The 20,799-nt window shown below is 38.3% G+C and overlaps 1 protein-coding gene across 3 annotated transcripts in view; it reads left to right on the forward strand.

The window, feature by feature from the left end:
- MSH3 (mutS homolog 3) overlaps positions 1 to 20,081 on the forward strand; it is a 179,797-nt gene extending 159,716 nt beyond the window's left edge. For 2 of the 3 annotated variants that reach the window (XM_019929750.3, XM_019929751.3), the window contains exons 21-24: positions 5,033 to 5,219; positions 10,018 to 10,147; positions 16,819 to 16,990; positions 19,325 to 20,081. In XM_019929750.3, the coding sequence (XP_019785309.1) occupies positions 5,033 to 5,219; positions 10,018 to 10,147; positions 16,819 to 16,990; positions 19,325 to 19,433 (598 nt within the window). In that variant the 3' untranslated portion in view covers positions 19,434 to 20,081. Of the gene's footprint in view, positions 1 to 5,032; positions 5,220 to 10,017; positions 10,149 to 16,818; positions 16,991 to 19,324 lie in introns of those variants that run through there. The other variant, XM_073802256.1, reaches the window with a different exon arrangement.
- The last annotated feature ends 718 nt before the right edge of the window (positions 20,082 to 20,799 follow it).

Here is a 20,799-nt window from a genome sequence, read left to right on the forward strand (position 1 = left end):
GCTTGGTTATATTTGCAGTTCACTGTAATAGCTGTTATAAATTGACTTTAAATACCATAGTGTGATCTGATTGCAGCTGTTAGTAGAAACAATTACCCTAGATAAAGAAACCTTTTTCATTATCTATTATAATAATTTCATTGCTGCTAATGAGGTGTTTTTGATATTGGTAGAAGAAAGCTGGTTATTTATCTTGCTAATTGCAGTCATTTTGCCTTGTCTTAACACAATGGTACAGTAGAGTATAAAGTGTTTTAAATGTATCAATAGAGTATAAAGTGTTTTAAATGTACTGTGATTTTTAAAATAACATTTGTTTTTCTAATGATACTGTAAAGCTTATTCATTGTGCAAAATTTAAAACTATAGAAAAGCTCAAAAAGGAAAAAAATTTAAATCACCTGTAATTCCACTACCTGGAAATCGTCCTTTAGGTGTATGGCCTTCCAGGCTTTTAAAAAATGCACATATGTAGTGATAAATTATTTGTGATTTCATTCCATTGCTGGGTTAATGTTTATGTGTAAATGTGATACAGATCTACTACTTCACATTTTTTTATACCTTTTAAATACCATGCTGTATCTACACATCTTTCAATATTTGGTATTCTTTTGAAGCTCTTTTCTCTTCTTAGACTTTAACTTTTTTTTTCTTCCTTACACCATCCTTCTTAAGTTAGAGTACTTTGCTATTCAGGAGATTATTTCCTTCTGTAAAAATTACATAATGTGCAAAAAAAACCCAAGCTAAAACACCCATACTGTACAGAATTCTGCAAAGTTTTTAGCGAAATGAAGTGAGTAGAACATCTTCAATTCGAAAAAGAAGGCAAAATTAGCTAATATAAAAGCCCTCCTATACGAAACACTTAGAGGACAAATAGAGTATGATTTCACTTATCTGAGGAACTAGAAGAGGCAGATTCATAGAGGCAGAGGCTGAGGGGAGAGAAGAATAGGTAGTTATTTTTTGATGGGTTATTTTGAGATGATGAAAAAGTTCTGCTAATGGATAGTAGTGATGACTGCACAACATTGTGAATGTGCTTAATACCACTGAATTATACACCTAAAAAGTGTTAAAATGGTAAATTTTACGTGTGCCACAACTACTGAGCCTGCGTGCCATAACTACTGAAGCCCGCGTGCCTCGAACCCATGCTCCACAACAAGAGAAGAAGCCCGCGCACTGCAACGAAGAGTAGCCCCAGCTCGCCACAACTAGAGAAAGCACAGCAGCAAAGACCCAACACAGCCAAAAATAAATAAATAAATAATTTTTAAAAATGATAAATTTTAGTTATATATATGTAAAATATATGTACTTATATATTATTTTAAAAGCACTTAAAGTATGTCCAAAAAAATCCTGATGCAGTACAATAATCATTTCCTCTAGTTAACAGTTTTCATATTTAAGCTCCAATTACTTATCATTCAATATAAAGAATCCTTTTTTCCACCTGTTAATTTCAGAATTTCTCCCTCATGCTAGCATTTTCCTTTCATAAGGCCCAAAGATTGTGGTTTGAAGGGACAGAGCCCCACCCTACTTGCTATAATTTAGAAACATCTAGAATGTTATCTCAAAATATCAAGACCTCATAAAAACAAACCCTTGTTCAAATTTTCATGAAAGTGTTCTTGATTTTAGAAACTGATTCAAAAAAGTAGTAATTTCTTTTCTCCATTAATGCTTTATTAAGCTTTGTTGACCTATATAAGGGTTAGACGAGGAGGGAGTAGGGGATTAGAGAGATTAGTCAGCCGCCACTCCTAAAAATATCAGAGTGATTTTTTTTTCTTAATCACATATCTGTAACCTGTCAGAGCAAACTTACTCTGAGATGAAACCTAAAGAATGCATTTTCCATTTTTCCCTGCATTTGAATACAAATACAGGCAGAATGATAATAATGACATATGTTCTGAATTCCTTAAATCTCTAACATATTTTAACATTTGAAAAATTTCAGAATCATTGTCCAGTAGGATGTGTCGTAAATGCTTGTCGGATTAATAGAAAATTACAGACCTTTTGTTAATGGTGTTATACCCTGCCTTATTTCCAAAACTTATTTTAGACAGTTTACTGGGATATATACAATAGAGCAGGACAACAAGAAAGTAAAATGGTATTCAAAGATCAAGGACAAGTAAGGACAGAAACCTAAGATAAAGTCAGTGTTGCTATTTGTCATTATAAGGTGCTACCCAGTTGTTTCCTAGTAACCAAGACCAAAAGGAAAATGGATTTATTGATAAAATTCTGTGTCCATCAGAATCATATAAAATCTTTATATTGCTGAAATTTATTGGAAAAATAAATTTAAGAAGAGGAATTCCTTAAAGGAAATTTCTTAAGAGAAGTTAACAGAAAAAAAAAAAAAAAAATATATATATATATATATATATATATATATATATATTTTTTTTTTTTTGGCGGTACTTGGGCCTCTCACTGCTGTGGCCTGTCCCGTTGCGGAGCACAGGCTCCGGACGCGCAGGCTTAGCGGCCATGGCTCACGGGCCCAGCCGCTCCGCGGCACATGGGATCCTCCCGGACCGGGGCACAAACCCTTGTCCCCTGCATCGGCAGGCGGACTCTCAACCACTGCGCCACCAGGGAGGCCCCAGAAAATATTTTTATCAATAAACAGTTCCCACAGTTACAAACACATACTTCCCCAGTGGCCTCAGTGACTGGTTAAGGCGCCACCATTTCTTTAGTGTCTGCTGGGCAGCATTGCTACTTTATCATCAGGTGCTATGGAAAAATAGAATTGTGAAAAAATGTTTTGGCTCCTATAATGGAGTGGCTTTCAAACTGTTCTACAGGGTGTTAGGAATCCCACAGCGCCCCCTCTAGAAGGGAAGCGAGGCCTCAGTGCTGGGTTCTCGACCAAATCAGTGTTCCTTTGATCTGATTGGCAGAGTGAGTTTCTTTGTAAAATTTCATGTGAACAAAGGATTTAACAGGTAAAAGGTATTTGAAAACTACTGGTCTAATAGTAGAGTTGGGACCATTGTTTAATAAAAATACACCCAAGATCCCCTGAAATCTGGCCTGACCTCCTTAAGGACAGAAACCCTGTAATACCGTAAGACACATTGGTACCATGGCATTTTGCTACACACATGTTTTGATGCCATGTATATAAAGCCATCCACCCACCTGTCTAGAGATTAAATTTCATCTAGACTGCTTGGTATGTGTATGGTTTCTATTTTTACATTCAACTTTTAAATTCATATACATTGATTTTGGAATATGGTGTAAGTAGGGACACATCTTTGTTGTCGTTTTTTGTTTTTTTTTCCTGAAGGAACCAATTAGCTACCATCTTTTTTTATTGATTGATCATTCAGCCTTCCCTCCTGTTTTGAAATCTCACCTTAGAATGTCTTTCCCCAAAGCATTCTACAATTCTTGCAGTTCCCAGTGAGACCACTCTGTTACCGTACTATTTCTAGAAAGCACTTAAGTATACGTAAACTGTTTCATTAAAATCTTAGCCAGTGCTTGCTTGTTTTTCTAACTCTTGAATCAAAGATACCCCCGCCCAGATATTTGCCTTATCAGAGCTATTTTATTATCAGCGAAAGATATGTTCTTTTTGTCAGTTCACAACCTGTCAGGAATAAAATCAAACATTGTTAAGTGAGAATCAAACATTATGGTTCTGAAGAATTCAGAGTGGTTGCAGAGATAGGAAAGTTTAATATTCTTGCTTTGTGGTAGGGAACATATTAGTAAAGTAAACATTGAAAATTGAGGTAAATAACAGGATTTAAACTTTGAAAAAGTAACCAGAATGCTCCTGGGTTAACAACATTTCAGAAATTATGTTTTGTAGTTATCGATTTTAAAGGAGACGGAATCGACAGCACTATCACCTCCATCATAGATGTAGTTAATTACAGTTTCTAAATGCCACTGATTAGTGGAGCAGTTCTCCTAAGGTGCCACCAGTCTTTGGAAGTTGAGGAGGTGGGCATTATACTCCATTGCTCCTGCCCAGTACGTGGCTCCAGCCACAGGATAGTTAAGGCTCGGTTTTACCATGAGTTTTTCCAGAAATAAGAGACATATTATGCTGCTGTAGGTCACATGTGAACTGTTGTAGAAAAACTAAATTGATGAAGGTATTTTGCTGAGAAAATAGTCACCAGCGTCCACAAAGCTGGCTAGTGGGTCAGAGTCTGAATTCTAGGTTTTGCTGCAAACTACATGACCTGGAGTGCAAATACCTAATTTTTCCCCCCAGATTTTTTTTTACATTCTCCCAAATGTGTTCTGTAAACCATTATTGTCAGAAGGTGCTCCAGAAGTTTCAAGGGTCCATGGTTAAATGAGTTAGAAATGCTGTGTACTAGATCAGGTGTAAGAAATGCACAATATGTAGTAGAATATTAAAGGCTCTAAGAAGTCTTACAGGAAAGAGCCCTTACAACTTTTGAACCTGTTTCTTGACATCTCTAAGAGCACTGTTCCATGAAGTCCACTTTAGGAACCTGTATTAGGTGCCTGAGGTTATTTAAACCTCCATAATTCTAGTTCTAGTAAAAAAAAAAAAAGAAAAGTTTTATTTCAACATGGTACTTTAATTTGTAATATCGGTGTGGAATCTTCTTCAGGAAACACTGGAAAAAGCCTTTGATTGTACAGCATCCTAGTACTCAAGGATTTTGCACACAGTGATACAGAGAAGCGTTGTTTTCCCCTGTGAGTACTAAAACCTTGATTTGAAATGATTGGTCAGAAAGAGGCTGAGTCAGAGGTTTCCCTGCTTTTCAAGAGCTCTGTCCAGTACCTCAGGTTCTACCCAGAATGTTTCTATAAGGTGCCATTTGATGTTAGACACTCTTTATATCCAACATATTTTCTTTTAATACAATTTCAGCTGTTATTGGCTCAAAGTACATAGACCCCTGTAGGGATCTTTTATAGTTATTGCTCAGAAAATAATGTCTGGCTTCCTAATAATGAAGTACAGAGGAAAATCAGGATTTTGTCATCTTGTTTGTAGGATGGGGGCTGCAGATAACATATGTAAAGGACAGAGTACATTTATGGAAGAACTGGCTGACACAGCAGAAATAATAAGAAAAGCAACATCACAGTCTTTGGTTATCTTGGATGAATTGGGAAGAGGGACAAGCACCCATGATGGAATCGCCATTGCTTATGCTACACTTGAGCATTTTATTAGAGATGTAAGTATCTTGCATACCTTTTTGTACAGGAATGGTGCATACTATACAGATTGTTTTCCTGACCTCAGTTTCAAAATATTCAATATTATCCTGCAGTTGATCCTGTTCCTGCAATTGATCATTCAAATGCTATATATGGAACTCAGGTAGATTGTCCCTAAGTAACGTTTGTAGTTCTTTGATGTGTCTTGCTTTCTTTTGCTGAGGCAGAATAAACCTGATCAGTAGGAGAAAGGCCTCCTTGGCAATATTTCCACCTAGAACTGTATCTTACTCTCCTTGGCAAACTAAATCAAGAGCAGGGCCCATCACCTGCAACCCAATCCTTGAGAAAAGAACCAAATAAGAGATAGTGCCATTTTTGCCCTGTGAAATACTTTTTTCAACAATATCCTAGAAGGTCTCCTTATAAGACCTTTGATCTGATCTTTCGATGTCTCTATCTTAGTAACACCTTCAGTGCATGTGTCTTTTTTTTTTTAGAGTTCATTTCTTTTTTTTTTTGGCTGCATTGGGTCTTTGTTGCTGTGCGTGGGCTTTCTCTGGTTGTGGCGAGCGGGGGCTACTCTTGCAGTGCGTGGGCTTCTCATTGCGGTGGCTTCTCTTGTTGCGGAGCACAGGCTTTAGGCGCGCGGGCTTCAGTAGTTGTGGCTCGCGGACTCTGGAGCACAGGCTCAGTAGTTGAGGTGCACGGGCTTGGTTGCTCCACGGCACGTGGGATCTTCCCGACCAGGGATCAAACCCATGTCCCCTGCATTGGCAGGTGGATTCTTAACCACTGCGCCACCAGAGAAGTCCCAGAGTTCGTTTCTAAGCATCTGAATGTGAACTTTTGTTTGTGTCAAACTTTGCACCTCTGTCATCTCCATCAAACTGTCCCCTTTATTAACTGTCTCTGGTTTTGTTCATTTTGATCTCTCCTTTTTTTCTCTCACCTTAGCACCTGCCCCTGTACCTTGTCTCTTCTTTGGTTTTTCTTTTTCTATTTTGTTCTCTACTTTTTAACTTTTCTTTGTCTCTGTGTCTTCCTTCCATTTTCATTTCTTTCTTTCTTCCTTAAATAGCCAATAAAAGCACATTTTTGCTCGTATTTCTTTGCAAAAATAAAATCCCCTTTTCTTTAAAGTTTTGTGGCCCTCAATTTTTTGTTTAAACGTTTAGTTAGATTACATAGTTAATGATGACATATTTTCTGTTTTAAAATAAATACTTTTTACTTTTAAAGAAATTCTGTATTTTCAAAAAGATATAGCTCAGGAACTTTTCTTTAATCATTGTAGAAACTACAGGTTCGGTATAGTTCTATATCTGCCTCCAAAACACACTTTTTAAACATTCATTTAAGAATACTACTCATGCAAGAGGGAGGAGATATGGGAATATATGTATATGTATAGCTGATTCACTTTGTTATAAAGCAGAGACTAACACAACATTGTAAAGCAATTATACTCCAATAAAGATGTTAAAAAAAAAAGGATACTACTCAGCTGTAAAAAAACAAATGCAATTTTGCCATTTGCAGCAACATGGATGGGCATATGCTAAGTGAAATAGGTCAGACAGAGAAAGACAAATACTGTATGATATCACTTATGTGGAATCAAAAAATACAACAAAGTAGTGAATATAACAAAAAAGAAGCAGACTCACATATACAGAGAGCAAACTAGTGGGGAGAAGGAAGCAGGGAGGGGCTTTTTAGGGGTAAGGGGAGAAAGGGTTATTATGGGGATATATGAAATCATGTGCGTGACACTTTGGAAAATTGTAAAGCACTACAGAATTTAAAGAATCTTTCATTTAATAAAAACTGGATTAATTAAGACATTCCTTTGTTTTGAGCCTTCAGGAACAAATTATGACAGAGCTGAATCTGTCAACTTCGAGTTTCCTTTAATTGTATCTACTCTATAGCAGTGTATCAGTTACTATGACTGCATAACAAAATACCCTGAAACTTGGTGGCTTAAAACAACAATAATCATTTATTGTCTCTCAGAGTATCTGGAGGTGAGAAATTTGGGAGCAGCCTGGCTGGGTGGTTTTGGCCCAGGGCCTCTTCTGAGGTTGCAGTCAAGTTATCACCCAGGGCTACAGGATCCTCTTCCAACGTGGCTCACGCACGTGGCTGGCAAGTTGGTGCTGGCGATTGGCCAGGGCCCTCAGTTTCTTTCGCTGTGGGCCTCTCCATGGGCTGCTTGAGTATCCTTACAGAGTGGCATCTGGCTTCCCCCAGAGGAGGCATTCCAAGAGGCCAAGGTAGAAGCAGCAGTGCATTTTATTTTGCCATCATGTTGTTGAGTACACAGGGCCAGCCCTGATCAGTGTGGAAGAGGCCACTCAAGAGCATGAGCATTGGGAAGCGAAGATCTCTGGGGCCATGTTGGAGGCTGGCTGCCAAAAGCAGTTTGTCGCAATTTCAAAGAGTCATTTAAGAACCTTCAGGAACAAATTAGGACAGAATTGAATTTGTCACTTATGTTTTCATTGCTTCTGTAGCAGTTTTTGGATATTTTAAATGTTGATGAAGAAAGTGTTAGTTTTAGATAAAGTTTACTTTGGAGTTAAGTCATTGAAGAGGATTCTTCAGGAACAAGAGTCCCTAACTTTTTTATGGATGAAAATCTTTATTTTTCATGATGTCTTTTGATTGCTGGGATGGGGAAGAGAGGAAAAGGAGGAGTCAGGGAGGCTACGTGTTGCTGCTGCAGGGTGAAAATGGCCTTGAGGGGGACAGTGGTGTAACCCAAACCCTTAGGTCTTCCAGCTAGAAATGCCCGTCAGCTCAGGGAAGGGACACTGGGGAGACAGCTGGTCCTAAGATATTTCAGGGCAGATTTTAAGAGCAACTTGTCAAAGAAATTCTGCCTTAATAGGTTTATTTGTAATTGTTTTTAGAGAAAAGACATATGTTCTGACTTTTAATAAGGCGAATAGCAGATGAATCAAAACTGGAGTTCTTCAATTTGATTACCCTTTGCTGCTAATGTTTAGACCAAGATTTGGTGTTAACTTCCCTTAAGATAGGGATTTCTAGAACACATATAACTGTGCTTTAAAACATTGCTATTTAAGTAATCCACAAGTCTGTATTGATACTAACAACACAAAAATAAATTTTAAAATGGTGAGGGTAGGGAGGAAGAAGGGAAAGCTCTACTTTACAAAATTCCAGCTAATAGAGAAAGCTTTGTTTTGTTTTGTTTTTTAACATCTTTATTGGGGTATAATTGCTTTACAATGGTGTGTTAGTTTCTGCTTTATAACAAAGTGAATCAGTTATACATATACATATGTCCCCATATCTCTTCCCTCTTGAGTCTCCCTCCCTGCCACCCCCCCTATCCCAACCCTCCAGGCAGTCACAAAGCACCGGGCCGATGTCCCTGTGCCATGCGGCTGCTTCCCACTAGCTATCTACCTTACGTTTGTTAGTGTGTACATGTCCATGACTCTCTCTCGCCCTGTCACAGCTCACCCTTCCCCCTCCCCATATCCTCAAGTCCGTTCTCCAGTAGGTCTGTGTCTTTATTCCTGTCTTATCCCTAGGTTCTTCATGACATTTTTTTCTCTTCTTAAATTCCATATATATGTGTTAGCATACGGTATTTGTCTTTTTCTTTCTGACTTACTTCACTCTGTATGACAGACTCTAGGTCTATCCACCTCATTACAAATACCTCAATTTCGTTTCTTTTTATGGCTGAGTAATATTCCATTGTATATATGTGCCACATCTTCTTTATCCATTCATCCGATGATGGGCACTTAGGTTGTTTCCATCTCCGGGCTATTGTAAATAGAGCTGCAATGAACATTTTGGTACATGACTCTTTTTGAATTTTGGTTTTCTCAGGGTATATGCCTAGTAATCGGCATTTATTAACTACCAGAATAATAACTGATTCAGGCAATGATGATCAACAGATAGTAAAACCTTTGGATGAAAGATTGTTGGAGAAAATGATATTCACACAGTTTCAAAGTATCACCCCCCAAGTTATTTATTAATTACAAAGGAGAGAGGTGTCAGTACAGTGAAGGAATCTTCTGGGCACACACTTAAACCAAATAATCAGCTTTAGCATCCCCAATAATAGATCAGACTGACATCATGTACCTCCTGATGTGATATGCTGAAAAGGGTATGTCACCTATGTATATATGTAATATTGCTGGTAATAAGTTTTAATCTGAATTGAATGAGGGAGATTATGCAAAACAGCCCTCCTGGATACTTCAAAAAATTTTAAAGACATAGAAGTGAAAAAAGAGAAGTCTGGGAACTGTTCTAGATTAATGGGAACTAAAGAGGCATGACTAAGTGCACCACATGAGTCTTGATTTTTTTTTTTTTAATATAAAGAAATTTCTGAAGAACATTATTGGGACAGTAAGGGAAATTCATGGACTATATATTAGTAAATAGTGCTATATCATTGTTAAACTTCTTGAGTGTAATAATTTTATTCTGGTTATATAGGAGAATGTTTTTGTTCTCAGAAGATAGAATCTTAAGTATTTAGGGACCAAGTGTCATGAGGTCTACAATTCTCAAATGGTTCAGGAAAAAAAGTGTGTGTGTGTGTGTGTGTGTGTAGAGGGGGAGGGAGGAAGAAAGGGGAAATATGGCAAAATATTAACAAATGATTGTTTAGATAAAGAATACATGAGTGTTCATTGTACTTGTCTTGAAGCTTTTATGAAGGTTTGAAATTTTTCAAAATAAAGTTGGAGAAAAGTTTAAATTAAAATTTAAAAATAAAATAACTTTCATTGTGTCTCACTGCTTTAGGTGAAATCCTTAACCCTCTTTGTTACCCATTATCCACCAGTCTGTGAATTAGAAAAAAGTTACTCACAACAGGTGGGGAATTATCACATGGGATTCTTGGTCAACGAGGATGAAAGCAAACAGGACCCAGGTATGAATTGTTCTTGCAGTAAGTACAACTAGAATTCTGTTGGTTTTCATAATTTATAACTTGAAGTTCATAGGAGCATGAACTTATTGCTTATTAATCATGAAAGCTGTGAATGTTGATTGTAATTGACATTTGTCCAAATTCATTTTCTCTAAGCTTAGGGTCAGATAGAATTTGCATTTATCCTCACCATGTCTGAATCCTTCTCTGGCCCCCCTTATCTCATTTTTCTACAAGAAGAAGGTGGGGTGAGGGGGTCATTTAGGTTTTATTCTTAGATCCATCTCAGAAAAGATGCCCTAACAGTCAAGTGTATTAGTTATCTTTAAAAATACTCAGTACATTTCCCAAAATATCATTTAGCATTAATAACTTACTACGAGCAATACTCTATACTGGCCATACATGTTATCTTAATTTGACAAGGAAAGTGAATCTCAGGTAAAGTGGGTTCCCCATGTCAGCCACCTGGGTGGGGGCTGAACTGAGCCTAGAATCCATGTCCTCTGCCTGCAGGTTCTCTTCTGCTCTGTTAGAAATGGTATATGGGAGCTACAGTATTTTTCCTAACCTTCTGCTTACTACTCATGTCACAGAAATGAAACATTTCGTGAAGAAGTACATCATTAGCCAATAAAAAAAATTCAAGTGCTGTAAGTAATATAGTAGATTTTAGCTTTTTTTTTCCCCCTGTTCAATAATAATTTTTTTTTTTTTTTTTTTTTTTTGCGGCACACGGGCCTCTCACTGTTGTGGCCTCTCCCGTTGCGGAGCACAGGCTCCGGACACGCAGGCTCAGCGGCCATGGCTCACAGGCCCAGCCGCTCTGCGGCATGTGGGATCTTCCTGGACCGGGGCACGAACCCGTGTCCCCTGCATCGGCAGGCAGACTCTCAACCACTGTGCCACCAGGGAAGCCCAATAATAATATTTTTAAGCTGTGGGCCAGTGATGGCTTATGCAGTTGGTGTGCTACAATGGAAAATCCATTATCAAAGATACTCCAGAGTCCAAATTTTATTTTGGTAAAGTAATAAGTAAGGATGGACCTGAAAAAGATATCAGGCAACTGGCCCAAATAAAACAAAGCACTGGACCTAAGATAAATGTAATGTTAGGCAGTCCTGGCCTTTCACCACCATGCGGTCTTGAAAAACACATCATAAATTCTCTCATGGAAGCAGTTTTGTATCTATTCATCTGCATCCAAAGTGACAGGAGGAGCTTATAAGCTAAAATCCAATGGGATAAACAAAACAGAGTTCACTAGCAGGGAAGGGTCAGTGGTAAGTGTTTGATGTGAACTGACTACTAACCCAGACCCTTACATCTTAAGTGTTTTGGCATTTTATTTTATTGATTTAGATTTTTATTCATGAACATAATTTTTAAAAACTAAATAAAGCTAAAGACTCATGCTAACAGGCAGTGGTCCCCTGCTTCCATCCTTTTATTACTCCACGGCCCCTCCCCATCCCAGTCCCAAGGCAACTGCTTTTGACTCTTTCATCCATTTCTTCATAGTTCTAAATACTGTGCTTATTTTCCTATCTCTTGGTTCATCAACCTGACACAATATTTACTGACTTCTGTTAAATGAGGGTCTTCCGCCCTCCCTTCCCCTTCCTCCTGGTATAATAGTTTCACATTTTTTCCGTTTCATTCACATTCATTGTTTTCACTATTACTGCCAGTAGGTATTGCTTACTCATGAGCCAAGTATGTTTTCTTTCTTGTACAACATTTTTCTTGAAGGTAATAATTGTTTTCATTCTTTCATTGTTTTATTTGAGTCTATTGTTGAAAATTCCTGTATCCTCCAATAGCTTTGCAAAACACCTCTCTACACAGTTTTCCACATGACTGAACCTGTTGGTTCCAGTTTTCCCCACTGGTGTCATTCTTCCTGGAGCCCTTTGTCCTCCTGCTCATCTGAACTGGTTGTTTCCTAGGCCTGCTGCCCAGATGTTGCTGTCATCCTAGGAAGTCTCTTAACCTCTCCTCTGTGCATTGGATTGCACGTAACAGAACACTTGGGCTCACACCAGCTCAGACGATGAGGATACATATAATCTCGTATTACAGGAACCTCAGGAAGGGTGGGCTTCAGCTCGTCTTCTATGCAGTTCTCCAGGCTTTGTCTTCCTGCCCTGCTGGTTTCATCATCAGACTAGCAGCAAGATGGCTGCAGCTCTTTTGGGCATCGCATCCAGAATTGACGATGTCGGAAGGAAGAAGAGGGACCAGCTTTTCCTGTGACTCTTTCTTAGGAGCAAGGGAACTTTTCTTAGATACCCACTAGCTTCTCCTCAGTGTCCTATCTTATTTTCAGGATTGAATCACATGATCATTCTTAAACCAATTCCTAGAAGTAAGAATGGAAGGGATAACTTTGATCAGCCTAGACTAATTGGGGTCAACATTTGGAGCTGGGTATGAGGACACTGCTCCCTGAGATAAATGGTCAGGGAGTTAATTCCTTTATAAATCAGGGTTTTCTTAGAGGTGGAATAGATTTTGGATAGGCTACTAATAATATCAACTAAAGAAGGTAAAGTTTTTAAGATTTTGCATGAATGAAAATGTCTCCATACCTTCACACTTGATTTATAATTTAGCTAGGGCTAGAATTTTAGGTTGAAAATAATTTTCACTCAGAAACTTGAAGCATTCCTCCATTGCCTGCTTACTTCCAATATTATCCCTGACTGTATCTGTGCTTCATCCTTTACCTCTGACCTAATTCCTCTTCTGTCTAGATTAGAGGCCATTGGTCATCAGTAAAATGCCCCAGTGACCTTCTGGGTGACTTCCAAGATACTATGCTTATCTATTTCCTTTGGTGTGGTAGATAAAGCAATGGACCAGCAGTAAGAAACCTGTGTTTTAGTCTCTTCCAGTCCATAAGATGTTGGAAAAGTCTCCTAACCTCATCCATCTCTAAATTTTTATGAATCTATCCTAAAAGTGACTTCAGAAACTGTTTGATCAGCACACATCTCTTTAATACCTGTCTAGAGGAGTTTTGCTTTAAAACAGTTTTGCTAAGTTTCCCTGTAACAAACAGAAACTTGAATGATTACTTTCACTGACTCTAAGCAGTGTCGGATAAGCTTTTCAGTAATACCTGTTTAAGAAATTGGTCATAGCTTACAAGTAGGGTCCTCACTAAGAACTTTTATTTGAAACTGTAAAGAAATGAGTCATTTTACCATCTGCTCTGCGACCTGGCTCTCTCCACCTCCATGTTTCCTTTGTACACGCACACACGCCTCCCTCTCTCTTTCTCTCTCTCTTCTCCCTCTTCTTCCCTCTCTCTCCCATGGAAGAGTGGTGAAAGATAGTCTTGAAGTAGAACGTAACTATAAAAATATCTCCTTCAGGTGATTATGGAAGAGTGGTTACATTATTTACCTTGATGCTGTAAGAACTACCATAATTAGTACTAAAGTAGAGACCAGCATATGATGACAAATTCAGCAGTTGTTTGTACTGAGTTATGTTAATGAGTTTTTTGGGAGCAATATCATATTTTATATAATTTAACTATATTTAAGAAACATTTCTTAGCCAGCTATATTATATATACTACATCTTATATGTATATAAAGCAAAAAAAAGGGAAAAAGCCATCAGCAAAGCAGTGTTTAAATGAGGGGGTTTTGTGGCATTTAGTAGGCTTTCAGAAAAGGATGGATGGATGGATGGATGGATGGATGGGTGGATGGATGGATGGATGGGTGGATGGATGGGTAGATGGATAGGTGGATAATGAATGGATAGATGGACTGACAGATGAATTAATCTCTTTTTTAGAAAGGTCAGTGTGGAGGCTAGATTATAGAGGAGAGGCTGGAGGTGGAGAAATCAGTTAGGACTAACCCAGTTGAAGTGATAAAGGCAATACTTGTCTTTGAGATGAAAAGAATTGGCTTTTTGATACCCCACTGCTGTTCACTTCAGTTTGGGTCTTGTGAGCATTGAAAGGTAACAAAAAACTATCCAGGTTAGCAGGTACTGGTTTCTACCTGCTTCTTTCCTAGTCTTTTCCCACCCACTTTGTCACCTGTTCTTTGTGTTCCTTAAGTTTTATTTGGAGGCAAAAGGTATTCTTAGTGCTTTGTAATGTGAGTTTTAGTCTACGTATTTCTGAGAGTGTCAGCCTTCTTTTCACCTCCCACCTCTAGCACCCACCCTTAGAAAGGTATTATTTGTCTGTTGCTGAATTCTTAGAGGAGATTAAAGAAAATTCCATTATCCTTTTTCTCCGTTGTGTTCAGTCTTTTGGCTTTTTAGCTTTTAGCTGGATAAAAGAATAAAGCATACACATTTATCCAATGAAATAATATATGAGAAAAGCTCCTGATAAACTTATAATAAGTATACTAGGGTCTTAGAAGTCATTGTGAATCTGGTTCATCTTGGACATTTTTGCAATACCGTGCAATTATATTGAATTTTGTAATACAAGCTGCATAATCCCGAGCTGCTTTAGGTTTATCAAAGATTAAACTGTATGCAGCTGTTGGGGAAGAATTTGTTCTCTACCCTTCTTGGTTCTTTGGCTGGTCTAATAATCAAATTAACATAAGACAGATTAACAGGAGAAAACCAAATTTAATTATGTGTCTACGGGGGCCTCATAAGAATATGAGGGCAAGTCAGGCAGTTGAGGCTTCTGTGCCATCCTGAGCTAAGGAATGGGATAGGAGACTGGGCATCAAAGGGGAGGACGGTAATTCACAGGGAAATAAGAAAAACAGATATTTGGTAATTAGATGTTTGTCTTGCCCTATACATAGGTCATTCAGATAAACGTTATCTGTGGTAACAGTCTGTCTCTGAGCCAGGCCCCCCCCTACCTCCATCTAAATTCTTTCAGGCCGTTGAAGGGGGAGCTAAAAAGCCTTTCCTGAGCCTGTGGGGCCTCCCCTGTCTTCAGCCCCAGACACTCTGCACGCCAGAGTGGCACATCTTGGGAAGGCTTGTTCTGAATCCCTTCACAGTCTTGTCTTTGTCTTATTGTACTTCATCATATCCCAATTCTTTAGAAGTTTTAACTTCATGTATATGTACTGTGTGGTAGACTGTTCCCCAGGAAGCAGATTCTGAGGTTTACATGCCGGAGTTTATTGGGGAGTGCTCTCACGATCAACGCTGGGTTACAGTTATAAGGCTTCAGCCCACGCTGCAGAGAGCTCTGACGAGGGTTGGTCCTTCAGAGTTACCTCAACTTCGGGTGAGAGAGCCAGGCCTTATACCTTTTATTAGTTATCTACTGTTGCGTAATAAATTACCCCCCAAAACATAGCAGCTTAGCACAGCAAATATTTATTATCTCATAATTTCTGTGGAGCAGGAATCCAGGGGCAGCTCAGCTGAACACCTCTGCCTCACAGTCTCTCACAGGCTACATCATGGTATCGGCCAGGGCAGCAGTCGCTTCAGGGTTTGACTGGGGCAATCCACTTCCCAGCCCACTCACATGCTGTTGGCAGACCTCAGAATAGCCACTTCCAAGTTCACTCACGTGGCTGTTGGTAGGCTTCCAGGCCCTCACTGACTTGTTGGCCAGAGACATCAGTTTCTTTCCATGGGACCTCCATAGGGCAGCCCACAATATGATCACTGGCTTCCCTCAGAGCAGACAAGCCAGAAAGAAAGTGAGAGTGCCCAAGACAGGCCACAGTCTTTCATGATGTAATCTCAAAAGTGACATGCCATAATTTTTGTCATATTCTATTCATTAGAAGCAAGTCCTTTGAACCAGCACACACTCAAGGAGAGGGAGTGACACAAGGGCTTGAACACTAGGAGGCAGGGAACTTTGGTGGCCATCTTAGAGGCTGCCTGCAAACCCCCATAGCAACCAGTCACTGGACGCAGGTTTCCCAAGATGGGACGCGACCTTGGGTGAAGCAGTTCTCTTCAGCTGAGGACGTTCCCAAAGAGAGCACACCGCTGAGCGTTGCAGGCTTAACAGCCTTCCTGACAGTTGGGGCAGTAAACCCTTCAGTCCTGAGTGGGATTTGGGTGGTACCAGACAGCATCCACTTCAATATGTATAGCTCTTAGTTAACTAGGATGTTTAATAAGCCAGAATTTCTCGGTCTTGTTATTTAAACTGTGCAACATGTAATATTTCCTTATCTGTTTTTGTGGTTTTGTTTCTAGCACTCTTAGAAACATCTTTCATATATGTTAATTTACAGAGTGTATTACAAGACTGGTGCATATATTCTTCCACTGGAAAACACTTTTTTTTTTAAAATCTATTTTTAAAGGAGAAATTGTATTGTACCATGTATCAGAATCACTCTTTTTTTGATATAGAAGGTCAGTGGAAATTTTTCAGCAAACAGCATAAAACTAAATACTTCTTAGCTTACAATGAGTAATTGTTAAAAACCATTTTAACTGAGCTAAAAGATAGATTCTAAATGCAAAAGCATTTTCAAAGCAGTATTTACCCTTTTCTAGATATGTAGTATTGATAAAAGGAGCTAACAAGGGATTAGGAACAATGGATTTCTTTTTCAGATTATAAATTTTAATTGAATAAAGTTATAAGAATTGTATGTTGTCTTTAATCCTCTAATTTCTTTCAACTTTCAAGCATGGTTTTCTTTCTCTCTCTCTCTCTCTCTCTCTCTTTTAACTCTATTTTTTAGGTGAAGAAGACCAGGTTCCTGATTTTGTCACCTTTCTTTATCAAATAACCAGAGGAGTTGCAGCAAGGAGTTATGGACTCAATGTGGCTAAACTAGCAGATGTTCCTGGAGAAATTTTAAAGAAAGCAGCTAGCAAATCAAAAGAGCTGGAAGGATTAGTAAATATGAAAAGGTCAGAATGATTGTGCTGCATTTTTTGATTTATAATGAAATCTTCCAAGTTGTCCCAGGAAGAGGATTGTCCTGTAAATGAACATCAGCACTTCCTTCAAGTGTCTCTTCAAGTATTGTGAAACATTTAATTACAATAAAATGAAAACAGCTCTTACCAAAGCTCACGTGAATTCACTCATGCCTCTCTAGTCAGGTCTTTATTAAGTTGATAAATTGGTCCTTTTAATCATTTTTCTAAAGAATTAACTCCTTAATATGTACCAACACATTCGTTGCCTAAAATATTCGTTTATGCAAAAAATTACTAATGGAAACCTCAATATATAAAATGTTTAGAGTACTTCTTTTATTCATATATTGCATTCAGATATGCAGTAGTTGCATTCAGAAATGAAGAATTCTGTCAGGACAGGAATGAAAATAATAATATCACATAACTAGGTGATTAGAGTCAGTATCCACACGTCACTTACTTTGTGGATTTGTTTGTGACAAAGTTTTCATTCTAACCGACTTCTCCATCATCTAGGAACGCTTTTGTGAATGCACTCACTTTTTACCCTGGATAGCCAGCAAGTATATAGTCAGTATATATACTAATCTTCATATAAACTTGCGACATACTTCGGAAGGAAGATATTCCTAGGAAAATATCATACTAATAAATAATAAATTATAGCCTTTTTTCCCCAAATATAAGATTATATTATAAAACAACATAAGCTCCTCACCTACCTCCTACCCCACTCCTTCTCTGCTTGGAGAGTCTGATCGGCCTGGGGCAGGACATGATTGCCCTGGTCCATAACCATATGACCAGGAGTGAACAGGCTGTTAGTCCAATAGAACATCTTGGCTGACCACTATACTGTAAGAATATGTTTTAGTTCTGGAAATCATCCCCTATTTAAATATTGAGATATTAACACCTAATATTAGTTAAGCACTTGCCAACTTGTATACTGACGTACAGTTGTGCAACCAACTTCTCTTTCTCCTCTTCCTGCCTCTGTGGTTCTGCCTTGCACTCCACACTTTGCAGTGGTAAATGGTGGTGAACCAGGTCCAAAGTGCTGGAATACTATAAAAGACATGTCGTTTCCTCTGTTGACTTTCTCTTCTGGATCCTTTCCTCAATGCCAAGTTAGAAACAAATGTTATAATCAGTGACCGCTTGTTTCTAGTTATTTGTAACATAATAGATTAACATAAAATTTTTCTAGAGAGAAAAGTAATCATCTGTGAGAGTTTAAAAATAAGCTTAGCCCGTAGTTCTTTGGGCTGATTTAAATCCTCTCTTGTTGTCTTCTTATTTTTCTTTTTCCCTAAAGAAACTAGAATAAAACTTTACTACAAAAGATACATAAGCACGATGGTGATAAAATATGAGAGTTTATACATGTTGCTGTTATATAGCCTATAAAGCAAGAGCAGTGAAATTCACAGGTTATTTATAAATATTTTAACTCTTCCGACTAGTATATGACATTTTGAAATCTAGAAAGTTATCTTAAAAAGACAGAATTATAGAAAGAGGTTGCATTGGGATGGAATCTGATGATTTATCAGGATACACTGCATTTATTGTTTTTCCTTTTCACTAAAAGTGCCTGTCACATCGATTCCATTGGCGAGATCAAAGAAAGCAAACTGAATCCAGTGCATTCATGTGGGTTTGGTAATAGCTAATATTTATTGAATGCTTGCTGTGTGCACCAGCAAGTCTGGGCAGCCAGTCCTTTGCAGCAGCCTAGACACTGTGCCAGTTACTGTTCTTATTGCTTTACATACATTAACTCATTCCTTACGACAGCCTTGTGAGATAGGTACTGCTGTCATCCCCATGTTATAGTTGGGGAAAATGAGGCCAGGTGGGGGTAGGAAGCTGACCAGGAAACCAGGGTCACACAGCTAGTTGGTGCTGGAGCAGTGATTGGAACTCATATACTCCCTCTTCAGACCCTAAGTAGGTCTCTGTTATGTTGGCATTTTACTCTTTCCATAGCCTGCATTATATTATTAAATCAATTTTACTTTTCATCCTGTGAGCACACATAGCCTCTGGCTGAGTTAGAAGAGGGAGGAAGCTGGGCTTTCCCCTCCCCAGAGTCAGAGAGCTGATCAACAACTTTGGTCTCTTGATTATAATAGCAGCACTGAAAAACTTGTTTCTCAGGAAGGCTGATGCTTCCTGACATAGCTTCCCAACCACAGTTTCCCAATCACCTTGCCTGTGAGTCTAATGTTACAGACTTTTCATAGCTTTCCATGAAATGTACTGGCCTCTAACAATTTCATTTATAAAAGAAATAGTATTTTATTTTCTCTCCAGGAAAAGGCTAAAGTGTTTTGCGAAGTTATGGACGATAAATGATGCAAATGATTTGCAAAAGTGGATGGATGAGTTCAAACTGGAAGAAATTACAGACTGCTCTTCCTGATGAAAATGAAGACTACGTTTTGGAACCAAAAAATAGAGAATTAAAAATACCAACTGTATAAAACAACTCTCTAGTAACAGCCCATCTTTGTGTGACCTGAGCATAAAACCTGACCGTGGTATATTCCTGTTAGAAACAGGGCGGCCTTTTGTGTAGAAAGTCTGTTTCAGGTTCCTGCCATCCTTTTAAAAGTATAAACACTTTTGAATATTAAGATTTCTATCATGTCATTAGAAAATCTCATGGACGGTAAGATTCAAATAAAATCAGAAACTTCTAAGTAAAACCTGGAGTGGTAGAATATATAGTTCATGAACTTTTAGAGCGATATAAAAATTTAATGCATAATTTTATTTGTTTCAGTTCAGATAATTTGCAACTGGTTGAAATGTCTTGCAGGAATATACATTTTCATTCGAACTAAAATAATTTTATAATGCCGCCAGTTTATTCACTGTGAGCATAAGAATTTTTGAAGAGAAATAGAAGGTATTATCAGGCTTTTAGAAACTAGAGCACAGAAAGAGTAAGGTCATATGAAATTTGAAAAGCTAAATATTGTCATAGTTTTAAGCAATTTGAAGATTGTTGGATTAAATTATTTGTCATTCATTCAAGTAATAAACATTTGATGAATACTTGCTATAATATATGATTTTTTTTCATGTTGAATTTGGGGGTTCTCAACTATTTGGGACATTTGTTACTTTTTAGGTTTAATTGTGGAACCAAGGTTGCTGCTTCTCCCAAGTACACAGAACTGAGCTTTCCCATTTTGGACCTTTCTGCTAATTGATGTAGCAAATGTATGGTCTTCCCGGTATTGAACCTATAGCCATGTTGATTCATAACAATGCTACCTCCCTGCATGTTTAGGGTGACAGTGCTCAGCTTTGTCCCTGAGCTTTTTATAGCACTTACAACCTGGCTTCTCATATCTATTCTTTTTGTTTCTAAATATATGATCTTGCACAAAGGCTTTCCATCCTGTTTCCCACTCGGTTTTCATTCCTACTCAGTGAAATGCCTTCACTTGATGGCCACATTTCTAATTTCTTCTTTAGATTCTTTCTTTTTTTTTAGCTGCACTGCGCAGCTTGCGGGATCTTAGTTCCCCGACCAGGGATGGAACCTGCGCCCCTTGCAGTGGAAGTGCGGAGTCTTAACCACTGGACCGCCAGGGAAGGTCCCTTTAGATCATTTCTTACAATGGCCCTAACAGTGAGCCCTGGACACAGTCAATTAAGTCTCCCCAACTTGATGACGAGCGGTTGGTTGCTATACTTTTGGGTCACTCACGCTTTAGCCCTGTGATTCCCCACCTTTATGGAGTTAGAATATGATGTAGTCTGATTCCTCCATCCTT

The sequence above is a fragment of the Tursiops truncatus genome, chromosome 3, assembly GCF_011762595.2.
Source record: "Tursiops truncatus isolate mTurTru1 chromosome 3, mTurTru1.mat.Y, whole genome shotgun sequence".
Classification (NCBI taxonomy): Eukaryota; Metazoa; Chordata; class Mammalia; order Artiodactyla; family Delphinidae; genus Tursiops; species Tursiops truncatus.